The sequence below is a fragment of the Phoca vitulina genome, unplaced genomic scaffold (genome assembly GCF_004348235.1).
Source record: "Phoca vitulina isolate PV1807 unplaced genomic scaffold, GSC_HSeal_1.0 scaffold4, whole genome shotgun sequence".
NCBI lineage: Eukaryota > Metazoa > Chordata > Mammalia > Carnivora > Phocidae > Phoca > Phoca vitulina.
Genome location: NW_022589707.1, coordinates 9485922 through 9499551, shown reverse-complemented (window position 1 = coordinate 9499551; position 13630 = coordinate 9485922). Strand labels below are relative to the sequence as shown.

The 13630-nt window shown below is 38.6% G+C and overlaps 1 protein-coding gene across 7 annotated transcripts in view; it reads right to left on the bottom strand.

Annotated features, from left to right (window-relative positions):
* Positions 1-13630, bottom strand: part of DGKI (diacylglycerol kinase iota) — a 419897-nt gene that overhangs the window by 44943 nt on the left and 361324 nt on the right. For all 7 annotated transcript variants that reach the window (XM_032401488.1, XM_032401491.1, XM_032401494.1 and 4 more), the window contains one exon: positions 5827-5852. In XM_032401488.1, the coding sequence (XP_032257379.1) occupies positions 5827-5852 (26 nt within the window). The remainder of the gene's footprint in view (positions 1-5826; positions 5853-13630) is intronic.

The window sequence follows — 13630 nt, the reverse complement described above, 5'->3', positions numbered from 1 at the left end:
AAATAAAACTGGATCTTTACCTCTCATCAAACCACAAAAGCATTTCCAAAATAATGAAGACACAATTGAAGGTGAACACTACAAAAATAGTAGAAGAGATAATGGGAGAATATCCTTAGGATATTCTATCCTATGAAAGGATTTCTTTAGAGAACATACCAAAGGTAGACACCATAGAGAAAATACTAATAATTTGATTACATTAAATTAAAGAATAACTATTCCTCAAAAAAAGTTTGGAAAGATAAATCACAAACTGGAAGAAATTGCAACACACATAGTCAACAAAAAACCTTTACCTAGAATCTACAGAGATGTTTATGAATCATTAAGAAAAAGACAACCCAGTGGGGCAAAAAATGGGCAAAAGAAATAAAGCGACATTTCATAGAAAGGTAAACACAAAAGGATTATATAAAAAGTGCTTAATCTTATGCGTAATCATTTGACACACATTAAAACCCCAAGATACCATTTGACACTCCCACTAGATTGGCAAAATATTTTTCATCAGTTAACATCAAGAGTTGGCAAGGATGTGGGTCAATGGGAACTCTTCTTAACTGCAGTTCTGAGAGTAAACTAGAATGATTACTTTGGAAAACAACTTGTCATTATGTGATAACTTAAATAGGTGTATAACCTATCACCTAACTATGCCATCCCCAGGTTTAAACCCTAGAAAAATGCTTACATATGGAAGCCGGAGGAGTTATGAAAAAGAATGTTCATAATGATATTGTTTGCAATAGCAAGAAAACAAAACCAAAAAACCTGGAGTCTATACAAACATTCATCAGAATTTGGATAAATAAATTGGTATATATTATTCATACAATAGAATACTATACAACATGAAAAATTAATGAAATAAATATGGCACTCAACAAGGATGCATCACAAAAACATTTTGAACAAAAGAAGCAAATCACAGAAGAATTTACAACAGGATTCAATTTATGAAAGTTCAATATAAGCCAATCTATATACATACACACATACACACACACACACACATATCTGGAATATATATACACACACACATTCATATGTGGAATATATGTATATGTAGTAAAATGATCAAAAGAAACAAGGAAATTCTTAGCAAAAAAGCAGAATAGAGGTATCTCTGCAGGAGAGGGAAGGGAATGTAAACAGAAAAGGAAACATGAAGCTTCTAGAGGACTACAAATGTTTTATTTCTTAGGTTGGGGGCTTGGCAAGCAATAGTTCCTTTTGGTTATCATTTAAACTGAGCTGGTAAATGTTCTGTACATTTTTATGAATATTATCTATGTCAGTAAAATTGCATATATATATATATGTTTATATTGTAGAAAAAAATGAATCTATGATTTTGAGCCAAGAGATAGTTATTGATATATTAGAGAGCTTTAGGCCACCGCACAATGTGTCATTTGGGAGTTTTATTTTGTTTTTGTTTTTGTTTTTTTGCACAACTACTGCAAAGTAAAACTGCCTCCAAGTCCGATAGTAGACTCCTCTTTGGGCACTTATGCTAGTGATTGTGGTCGTCAAAATTTTATTTCCGATACACCTGCTACTCCCCCCCTTGTCCACTGCGTTACTGTTGCAACAAAAAAGCTACCATATAATGTGAGAGCCATTATTGCCAACAGGTCTAGGAGCGAGGACAGGAAGGGGATGCCTGCTTCAGACTGCCAGGGGAAGCAAACAGATGGTTGGCTGGCAAGAGTCAGTGACTGTCCTGTATTTGGGAAGTGAGCAGACATTAGCTGGAAGATAATCTTCCAGTGCAGGGCCATAGGTAGCAGGTGGCAGAGAGACATTCTCAGAGGCCCCCCAAAATAAGCAGGCTAAGATGACAGAACAGAATCTGAGAGCTCAGGCAAAGCAGTCTGGGCACGGGAATGGCTCCTGGGGCCATTTAAATGATGAGGTGATAGGCACTGAATACTGAGCAAACTCCTAGGGCAGGGCAATCAGTCACTGCCAGGCTTATCTTCTGACAAGGGGTAGGACTCCAGCTTGCAGCTGTAACATTAAAACGTAATGTTTCCACTGGGATTTGGTGTGGCAGGTTTCCCTGAAGCTTCGGTTTCACTCAGTTAACTAATTATGAGAGAATGTGACATTGGTATTTACTTTTTCTACAGGGACAAATCATTCCCAGCAGGAGAGACAGTTTGTTATTTTTGTTCTGTTTTGTTTTGTCATTAAAAAGAGATTACTTACACGGTAGTAAATAAACTCTTGTTAGAGGGAATTTTTTTTTCCTCTATAATTCTATCACTTCACCTTAATGCTGACAATCATTTCTTTTGGTTTCCAGAGACATGGTACATAAATGAGCAAGAAGTGGGTATTAGAACTGGGTTTGAAAATTAACTCTACCACTTACTAGCTGTGTGATCTTAAGCAAGTTATTTATTTAAGTACCACGAGCCTGTTTAACACATCTACTGTGTACTATTTGTTCAAGATGAAATGAAGTAACATAGTTGAAGTACTTTAGCACAGTGTCTCTGCATAAAAAAAGTGCTCAATAAATTTTAGCCTTTATTCTTAATGACTCTGATATTATACAAATAGGAACATTTTACATTTCATTTATGCCTTATATGGTCAGTTTTCTATAGGACCCCGCATCTAATCATGAACTGTATCTTCACTTTGTCACTTCAAGCTGCACTGTGTATTAACCATCTTACTCCTCCTCATCCAGATATAAGGTTTCCAATGAAAACACAATATTTAATAACATAGAAGCAAACAGTTTTCTACCCCTCCTCCATCCCCAGTACACCTTTTAACTTTTCAAAGACAGTAGGCAATGCTGAGCAAACATCACTAATCAACTCACATCTCCTCATCCACTGCCTGGACAATAATAGCATTGTGTTTGGGGTGCTTTTAGCAAACTGGAAAGTGATTGCACAGATGATTTCCCACTTGAACTCATAATCCCATGAGGTAGGCAGGGTAGGTATGATGAGCTCCACCTTACAGATAAGGAAGCGGGCTAAGAGAGGGTAAATGACAGAGCCATGACATTCAAGCCTATTTTCTGTGAAAGGTAATCTGTGGGAACTGAGAATGCTGGGTATATTGGACTTCAGAAAATTAGATTTTCTCAAGAACAAGGTCTGTTTTGAAGGTAGCCAGAGCAACTGTTATTAGAGAGAAAAGTAAGATCATTGGTAGTAAGCTAACAAAATAGAAAGTCAAGAGGCATGGGGCTTTATATCCCAATTTCACAATCCCTTTGCCCAATGAGCCTCAATTTTTCTATCGCCAATCTGAGAAAGCAAAAATGTTACTCCTTACCATTCTTAAAAGCACACATACTGCAATATCATTATCGCTTACAAATGTAAGCTTGATAGAATATTCAGGTTTAATGAGAATCACAAAAACATGAACAATTAAAAATGTATAAGCATGAGAAAACATATTTTAAGTGCTAGTAGAAAATCTTGGTGGTAAAAGAAAAGGATAATATTTTACAAGGATACATGGGCTAAAAGCTGATGGGAAATTAGTAAGATTAGACAAGTCAGCACTGAAATTTCACATTACATATTTGAGTAATTTTTCGAATTTGCAGAGTCAAACCTAGACGCATGGACATGTAATAACTTTTGAAGCCATAAAAATATAAAAGCCCTCAAATTTGGATAATGTTTCTTTAACTAATCACATATACTAGTTCTTAAAATAATTAATTTGGACAGGCTATTCATACTGAGCAAGTCTTTCTGGTGATAGGCATTTTTCAAGGACTTCCAATGATGCTACCACCTACTCACCGTTAGCTCATAATCCCTTAAGAATTCCTAGCAAACTACAGAATAACAATTCAGAAGTCCTCCCCTCCCCACCCCACTCCTTGTTTAGGCATAGAGGATAAGTTCTAATAGATTGGAAGGCCAAAGCAAACAAAAGTCATTTAGGGGAACCATAGATCAAAATAAAAACAAAACACAAGTTTTGAATCAATGGAACTTGGAAGCTCAAGGATCTCTAAACATGCAATAAAAAACCTAGTCGTACCAACACCGATGAGCAAAATAGCATGCCACAATAGATCATCATTAGGTGGTTGGTTACCTAATTCTGACTTAATAGGTCTACACATGATTTGCCCTATGATCTTCAGAGAATGTGATACAACTTCATGTCAGTATTATGAGAGATTTTACGATATGGCAGAATATGCCTGCCTAAAACTCCCTCTTTGTCCTTAACTCACTCACTTAACAAGCATTTGTTGAATGTTTGCTATTAGTTGGGATCTGTATCAAAGAACTCACAGGGGAGACAGGTAAATCAAGCATCAAATTTATGTGTTAAATTCTAGAAGAAAACTATTTCATGCAAATGGTGAGTCAGAAAGCTCTCAGAGAGGATGAGATGATTAACAAGGTCTCAAATGGTAAGTGTAAACCATGTATATCGCAAAAGGAGTAGACTCCTGTCACAAAGAACAGCACGGATAAAAGCAGGAAACGTGAACACATGGTGAGTTCCAGAAACTAGATGCAATACCACATGGCCAGAGCATTCAACATGGGTAGGAGAAGGGGGAAAAGATGCCAAAAGAAGCAATAAGCAGTAGAAGTAAACAAACCATCATTTAGGATTTCCATTCCGCATTAAAATACAATATTGGAAATCTGAATACAATGATTGGTCTATTGATAAGATTTCAGCCCATAGGCAAAGGGAGTAGATTTTTGCTGTAGAACAGTGTGGTGTTATCCAAGTGTACAGTGAACTAGAGGATAGAAAACTAGGGTATGGACACCAGTTTTAAAACAATTTTAAAATCCAAGTAAGACATGGAGAGGTCCTAAGCTACAACAATGGGGGTGGAAAAGAGACTAGAGATAAAAGAAATATAAAAACCAGAGTTAATAAAATTTAGTGACCAACTAGAATAAGGGGATGAAGAGGGAAGCTTACAGCAGCTTTCCTGTGTTATACTTAGCTGGCTGAATGCATAATGGTGCCCTTCACTATTTAGGGACAGCATGAAGAGGAATGCCAGTAGTACTCAGAGTCCTGGTGTATCTCTCTTTTATAAGATTAATCACATTTCACTTTATATTGCAGGAGGTATGTGTCATTCAACCACCCCCTTCACCACTAGACATATAAAGCTCTTTGAGGGGGGAAATTCTGTCATATACCACATTGTCTCTGCAGATGGCCCCAAAAGCATATTTGTATAAAATGATTACATAGTATCACGGACCCACTGTAGACACTTAGTGAACATTTTTGAATGAGTGACTGAATGAACTCCCAAAGTTAGATGTGACAAAACTATTCATTTCATCCTTTGAATGAAATAATTGTGTCTTAACTGTGAATAACTCACCTCAGCTGAGTAACCCAATTCATACCACTACTGACCAGGTTCATTTCAGTCTTCTAATACTTTTGGCAAATTCCAACATCCAGTCTTGAAGGGACTTTTGGGAGTATCTACTACAAACTCTCATTTTAAAGATGAAAATCTATGATCATCCAGAGAAGTTACATGGCTAGCCCCAAGTCACAAAAAGTATCCAGTGATGGGACAGAAATCAGGCAGATACATTAAGCTTCGAAATATCTGTCGACCAAAATGGTTATAATAGATTTGAAGATACTACAAGATACCACATTTAGCTAGGATTCATTGAGTTTTTAAAAACGCATGACATTTCACATGAAAAAAAATACAAGGCCAATGTCTTAGAAACATTTCCTTGAATAATTCTTTCCTCTGACAGTGAAATGCAAGGAATGGAGCTCAACCTTTCATCTTGAATTAGTATAAGTAAGACAGATTCTTACCGTGATCTTCTGAAGAGACTGGTGACCTAAAACGAGATAATAAACATGATAAATGTTTTGTAAATGATACTGATAATTATAAATGCAATAATGATCAAGGATAATCTCCTAGAAATAGTACCCCCCAAATTCAATTAAATAGAAAGTCAATATAGTAGAGAGTGTAATTAATTTGTTGGTCGCATGGTATATTCTAATTGATCACTCCCAAAGCTTACCTGGATTGGTTGGGTGGTTGGGGTTAATAAAATTTCAGTCCACTGCACCGTGTCACGGGACTGCAACAAACTTAATTAATTCTGGATTTATGACACACAAATAGAAAAGTCATAGAAATGTGGTAATGGATGGAATCCTGTGATGTCACCAAAGGCCAGGCCTCCAGAAAATGTAAATAAACACTAGATTGAGTGTAAGTAAAAAGAAATCTACTTGGACAGTAAAAAATGAGACAGAAGTAAAATAAATGATATGTACCCTTATCATTATTGTTTTTTGTTTTCACTCTTTGTGGAATTTAAGGTTTAAGTGAGCATGACATAGACCCTCTGTGTGCTGGCCTCATAGCTCTAAACCATAATGAGGCAAGAGTGTAACCACTGGAGTCCCACAGAACTTTTATAAATCAATGACTTTTGCATACCATTTGGGGCTCCAATTATGTTAGGAAGGCACCGATGAAGCATCATATCAATATCAATCAATTTTCACAATAAAAAACCTTTCTTTCTTCCTCAGCTGACCACTAATTGAGTTACTCTGAGCAATACAGATACAACCTTGAGGATGAATTCCCCTCAAGCTTGAAAGATACAGTCTTGACTCTACCAGCTCATTCTTTCCTTGGGATAAAGTGAGATGTATAATTCTGTGCTAACAGGTGATAGAATTTTGAAGGGAAAGGCAAGAAACCAGCCAGGAGGCAACCTCTGTTCTAAATGATCAGCCTGCTGGGGACCATAGCAGGAGGATGACAAAGGGAAATGCCAGAGTTTAGTAATATGCCCATGAATATAACTAGTGTTGGGGCAAGAATGATTCCATGGATGCACAGCAGTTGAAGGAAGATTTTGGCTACTTCGGAATGCTTGAGAATGCTTTACTTTATCTACTGATCAGTGATATTTTGTCCATTATGTGACTTATCAGTAAAGTATAAGGACACAGCAGTCATGGTGGGAAAGCCTTGAACTTTCCTTAGTGGCAAAGTGTCAAATCATTTCAACCTTACCAGTCTCTTCAAGTGAACTTTTGCATGTGAAAGCAACAGAGGATCCCCAGATTTGGTAGGGAGAAAACTGGCATCTGGGTGACGGGCACAGGGAGCCCTGAGAGGGAACCTGCCCCAGGCTAAGTCATCCCTACAGCGTCGGCCGCCTGAGAAGTGCCACTTGGCCTCCCCAAGTGGAGCGGATCTGGACTCTCTTTGGGATTCCCCTGTTTCACACTATCACACACCCATCTTCCCCACTGGGCTGTGAGCAAATAGAAAACTAGGACCATTTCTTACGTAGTACAGAATGGGCCTCTGATTAACATATATTGAATTGAATTAATGTTAGCACCACCACACTGGGTGTTTAGACTCAAACGCATTTTGGAGCACCTCAAAAAAATCATCATGTCACCTTCAAACCACACACAAGACAGGTTTGCCAAGCTCCTAGGCCAGCCATGAGGGAAGGGCCTAGGGAGTGAGACAAGCTCCAGGACAGGGATAATGTGAGCACTCCCAAAGCCAAAAGACATCCAATACACCCAGCAACAGAGACCCACAATCTGCCCTAGTGGTTAGGAAAAAGAAAGGGGGAGAGAGTGCCGAATAGAGATGAAGGGATTGAAAGGTGAGTCTAATGAGAAACATATATTTGAAATAAGATCATTTCTTAAGATGCCTAGGGCATAAAAAGAAGTCAGCAACAAGGTAACATCTTCAACCCTGGTGTTTTCTGATGGGAATTAAGCAAAAACACATCTTGGATTGTTGGCAATTAATTTCTCACAGAGCTCTGGGAACAAAGAAAAATCCATGCCAACAGATAACTAAATGTCTCAGGTAGAAGGCTTGTGAAGCACGGCTTTTGGTGCCTTTTGTGAAAGCAAAGCACTAATATTAAATTTGAAAAATTCCAGATGGCTTTGTTAAAGTCCCGGGAGGATGCAATCGTCCAGGCAGTGGGGAAGAACTATCCATTTCAGAGTGTTTGCTAAGGATTAGTCATGTTGAGTTTCTGTGTGGAATGTTTCCCACATGCCTGGATTTGTGGAATTTTAAGACATATGGAGTATTTCAATCCTCACTCAGTATTTCACCTTTCACTCTAACGAGTCACTAAATTATACTACTGAGACATGCACATCATCCATTATTGCTGTAAAGGGGCATAAAAAGTTTTACAGAACTTAGCCCAGGAGAGAGGAAAATTCATGAAATCAGCAAGAGAAGTAGTTATTTTTAAAACAGAGGTTGAACCCCAGGAACAGATAATCTTCCTCAACCTGACAACTGAGGAATGCAGGAGAGTTCACTGCTCATTCCTCCCACTGTACCTGCAAGACTTGTGGTTCTGTTCCAGGCTGTTTACTTCTCCTCCATCTGCACTTTATCTCGGGGATAGCATTGTTCTCATAATGCAAATTACGACCAGCATTCAAAGAACTCCAGGATTTAGAGTTCTCGCCTCTTTCCTCAGTACCAGCCTTTTATGACAGTCTATAGAATATTTACACTTGATTTTGCTTCATTTTGTTTTGTGGGTTTTTTAAAAAAAACATTTTTATTTACATTTCATTCAAATTCAGCAAATAACAAAAACAAAGTCCTGGATTTTAAAATCTCTCTCCTATTTTAAATCTTTCTATTTATGTTGATTCAAACCTAAATAATAATGATTATTTGAGACCCTATTAGGTACCAGGCCCTGTGCCTCGTTAAGGGGGTACAAAGACGAACAAGCTACCAATTTCAAGGAGTTCAATCTAGTGAAGGAGAAAAATAGGTAAAGAAATGATTATAGTGAAAAAAGTGTAATCATCAAAATATGTATGAAGTAAAGAGGGAGCATGAGAGAGAGACCCATTCTGTTCCAGAAGAGTGAAAGAGACTTCAGAAAGCAAGAACCATGGGAACTGGGCTTGGAAGGAAAAGCAGAAGCTTGTTAGGTAAGTAAGAAAGGAGAAGAATGCCAGGCAGAAGCACCAGGCATACGACAAGGAATGTGGATAGGAAATTTCATAATACATTATCAGGCAGACAAGGAACTCAGTGTTGCTAAAACATAAAGGAGTGATAAGTTAGGACTGGAGACAGAAGAGGCAGGGGCCATTTCATACAGGGCCTGGCGGGCCGTTTTGACGTGCTGGTAATTTACCTTCTAAGCTAAATGAAGTGAATTTTGGAAGCAGTGAGGTCATACATTCTCACTGGTGCTTCTGACCAGGCACGCTGTGCAGAGTAGAAGAAAAAAGCAACAATAAAGGCAGAAGATAAGATAAAAACTATTACTGCAAAGCTTCTGCTATTCTCTTTGAAATTCATGAAAAATAACAGGGCGAATGAGAAACAGAAAAGGAAGCATCATCTTTGACTAAGCTAGAAGATACCCATAACCCGAAATCATCTATAAAGAAGAGCTACCAAGTGCAGGAAAAACTGGGCCAAGTTTCAGGGAGACAGAGAAAGCATATTTTGATCTCAAAAGATATAAGCTACACCGTGCACCATAAAATCTAGCAGAAAGCCCTCCGCTCTGAGCCAGGTGTCCTGCTAGTCAGAAGTGGAATCAAAACCCCAGAGGTTAGTGCTGTTAAAAAAGAATTTGAAAACAGACCCAAAGTCAACTTCCAGGAACACACAAACCCACTATCCCTAATTATCCGTTCCAAACTAACAGTTCCAAAAAGAACTCCTCCAAAACAAATATGAGTAATAAAGAAAAAGGATGTTATATTCGACATCCTTTTATTTTGTGAGTTCCTTGACTGATTTTTTTTTTTTTACAGAAATATTCATTTTTACTGCTTTTGTTTCCTACCTTTATACTGTCACTTTTAGTCTCTCCTTTTCACTCAAAGAGTCCCCTTTAATGTTTCTTGTAGTGCTGTTTCAATGGTCATGAATGCCTTTAGTCTTTGTTTATCTGGGAAACTCTTTATCTCTCCTTCTATTCTGAATGACAGTTTTGCTGGATAGAGTACTCTTGGCTGCAGATTTTTCCCTTTTAGCACTTTGAATATATCATGCCATTCCCTTCTGGCTTTGAAAGTTTCTTCTGAAAAATCCCCTGCTAGCCTTATAGGTTTTCCCTTCTAAGTTACTGTGTTCTTTTTGTCTTGCTGCTTTTACAATTTTTTCTTTATTGCTATATTTTGCCATACAATTTGTCTTGGTGTGGATCTGCTTTTGTTGATTTTGATGCAAGGTCTCTGTGCCTCCTGGATCTGGATATCTGTTTCCTTCCCCAGATTAGGGAATTTTTCAGCTATTATTTCTTTGAATATATTTTCTGCCCTCCTTTTCTCTCTTCTTCTTCTGGAACTTCTATAATGTGAATGTTATTACATTTGTTGGGAGTCACTAAGTTCCCTTAGACTATTCTCATTTTGCATAATTCTTTTTGCTCTCTTTTGTCCAGCTTGATGACTTAACATTACTTTGTCTTATAGGTCATTAACTCATTCCTCTGCTTCTTCAGCCTGCTGTTCATTCCACCAAGTGTGTTTCTCATTCATTTATTGAGCCCTTTATCTCTCTGTTATTCCTTATCTCTGTGTTAAAAGTCTCACTCATATCTTCCACTCTTTTCTCAAGTCCAGTGAGTATCCATATGATCATTGCTTAAAATACTCCATCAGGCATGTTACTTACATCTACTTCACTTAGATATCTGGCCATGGCCTTGTCCTGTTCTTTAATTTGGGATAAATTTCTCTGTCTTCTCATTTTTGTCTAAGTCTCTGTGCCTGTTTCTCTGTGTTAGGAAAGTCAACTATATCTCCTGTTTTTGGTTTTTTTTAAAGATTTTATTTATTTATTTGTTTATTTATTTATTTATTTATTCGAGAGAGTGCTTGGGGGAGGGGCAGAAGAGAAGGGAGAGGGAGAGGGAGACAGAATCTCAAGCAGATTCCATGCTGAGCCTGATATGGGGCTCCATCCCACAACCCTGAGATCATGACCTGAGCCAAAACCAAGAGTTGGACACCTAAACGACTGAGCTGCTCAGGTGCCCCTACATCTCCTGTTTTTGAAGAAGAGGTCCTGTAGTGCCCTACCATGTAGTGTCCCCTCTTCTCCAAGGCCTGGCACTTCTAAGAATGTCTCCAATGTGTGTTGCGTGTGCTCTGCTGCTTTGTCCTGGTCACTTTATCCTTCAGGCCAGTTGTCTGCAGAGGCTCTCTTTGCCTGTTGTGAGCACTGTTTGGTCCCTGGCCTGAATGTGGCATATTTTAAGTAGGTTTGCTCTGGTCTGTTTATGAAATGAGACCTGTCACCACTACCCCCAGAACTGAGGCTCTGCAAAAGTCCCCTGTTGGGAGACATAGTGTGAGTAGGGTTTTAGGCCGGTCTTCTGGGGGTAGGGAGGCCCCCTGTGCTGGGACTGAGGAAAGTGTGACTGGGAGGGGCAGTTCCAACAAAGGGCAAGGCTTGATGTAAGCAAGTTAGGCAGTGAGTGTTTGCCTTGCACTTATGCTGAGGGATGGGGAAGGGAAATGGTGCTGGCCACTTTGTTCCCAGAGGGGTCTCCCTTTGAAAGCTGGCCCTCTGGGACATGCTCCAAGATGAGTGAATAACCTCCCCATTGTAGGTCCTAGGTGCTCTTCAGATTACTGTTTCCATGCTGTATGTCTGCAGGCTGCTTGCTCTGCCTTTTCTCCAAGAGCAGTACAATGCTCTCCAGGCTCTATCCCAGCCAAGCTTGCTGACCTTTAAAACTTCAGGCTTTAAGCCCTGTGGTTGCAAGAACTCATGAAATTTGGCTCTTCTCGCTTACCAAGCCAAATGCAACAGGAATTCATTCTCCCCATGCACTCCCTGTTAGTCTGTCTCTTGCCCTTCTCCATGACTGTGGCTCCCTCCTTTCCACAGGAGCTATGTGTTTATCTCCCAAACTGTGTTTCCACACTTCCTACCTTCTTCAATGTGGCCTCTTCTCTTCCTTTAATTGTGGGGTTTATTCTGCCATTCTTCAGGTCAATTTCTGGGGTATTTAGGATGATTGATAGTTATCTAGTTGTATTCATGGGACAAGGCAGGTCTAGGGTCCTCCTACTCCACGGCTATCTTCCTGGGATTAAGACATCTACTTTTTATAAATTTTGATTTGAAGATTTGCTGGTGAAAGTCCTCTTTCCAATGTTAACCATGCTAAGCAGAATATTCATACTGTTCTCTCCTTTTAAATGAAGGTAACACTTCTCAAACTAGGATATACACAGGAACTTGAAAATAAGGGAAGCCCCCAGGAAAAACAACACACTAGTTTTAGATGGGGGATTATGTAATTTAACTGGTAAAAATTAAAATATTATTTTTTATTGAAATCGGCACAGACATATAATGGGTCCCAAAGCAAAAGTCACTTGACTTCTTAAAATCAAACAACAAACTTAAAAAAAAAAAAAAAAATCTGTGTAAAAAAGATCTGTGTTTGAGGCAGTTAGCCTCAGGCAATGTCTCTAAGGCCTCAATGGGGTGAATTTGTTCTCCACCAGAATAGGAGTATTTCCAAGGAAAAAGTCTGAAAACATGAAAATATAGAGCTATAACATTTTGGAATAAATCATTTTATCAGATTAATGTATGTACATATTAAGAACCTGAAGGAATGAGACATCAGGCACACATTGGCTAGTTGCTGCTATATTGAACAGCACAGCATATAGTCCCTGTCATCAGTCACTAAAACACAAGGAATCTCTAAGAAAATCAAAGATAGTTATTTAGATTGCCTTCCATCAGCAAGTTTCCCTTCAAGGCCTCTAATCTTTCAAGTAGATCAATTACAAGGCTTAAAGACATTGGAAAATATGCCCAGTTTTCAACCAGCAAAATAACACATAAGAGCCAAAGAGCCAAAGAGTGATATATTTATGAAGGCAAAGTCTTTAACAAGTACTACACTTCTTGTGATGTCTTGTTGTTTTAATCAATAAACCTAGAACTGAGATGATGAGCATCATAACTACTTCAGCCTGTAGGACATGGTATGATCCTTTGCGATACATTTCAGATGAATGTTTTTTCTTGGCAACCTCCATGAAATGCTCTAAACCTATAAGCTCATCCTAACACGAGATCTTTTTATTTGACTAATACTGTCCTATTTTTTTAAGCCTCCTTACAATATTTTGCTTTTATTTTCATTTTGTGGCTTAAATCAATAGCATCCATGGCTTTCCTACTTGGCCCTTCCTCAGAACGTCTGTATCGTTTCCTTCCTAGGAGGTAGGTAGGAGATCAAGACTGTCTAGTTTAGATGAGGTCTTTCTTAAAGACAGATCAGATGAATATTGGGGACCCATGTACTTTTTGGAGAGAATCATTCACAAATAAATGTCAATGTCCCTCCCCAGTGTCCCCAACCCAAATATCCTCTACTTAGCATTTCTAAACCATCACCTGATGGACAGTGGGCCAAGGGATGGGGTTACCAGACAGAGGTGAACTTGGAATAAACAAACAGAACAGGTATAAGAACAAAGTCTCAATAGACACAAAGGCAGAGATCCAGATTCTGAAAATACTCAGCAAGAGAATATTTCTCTGTGGATGGGGGAAGGAAGCTCTGACATATTCATACCA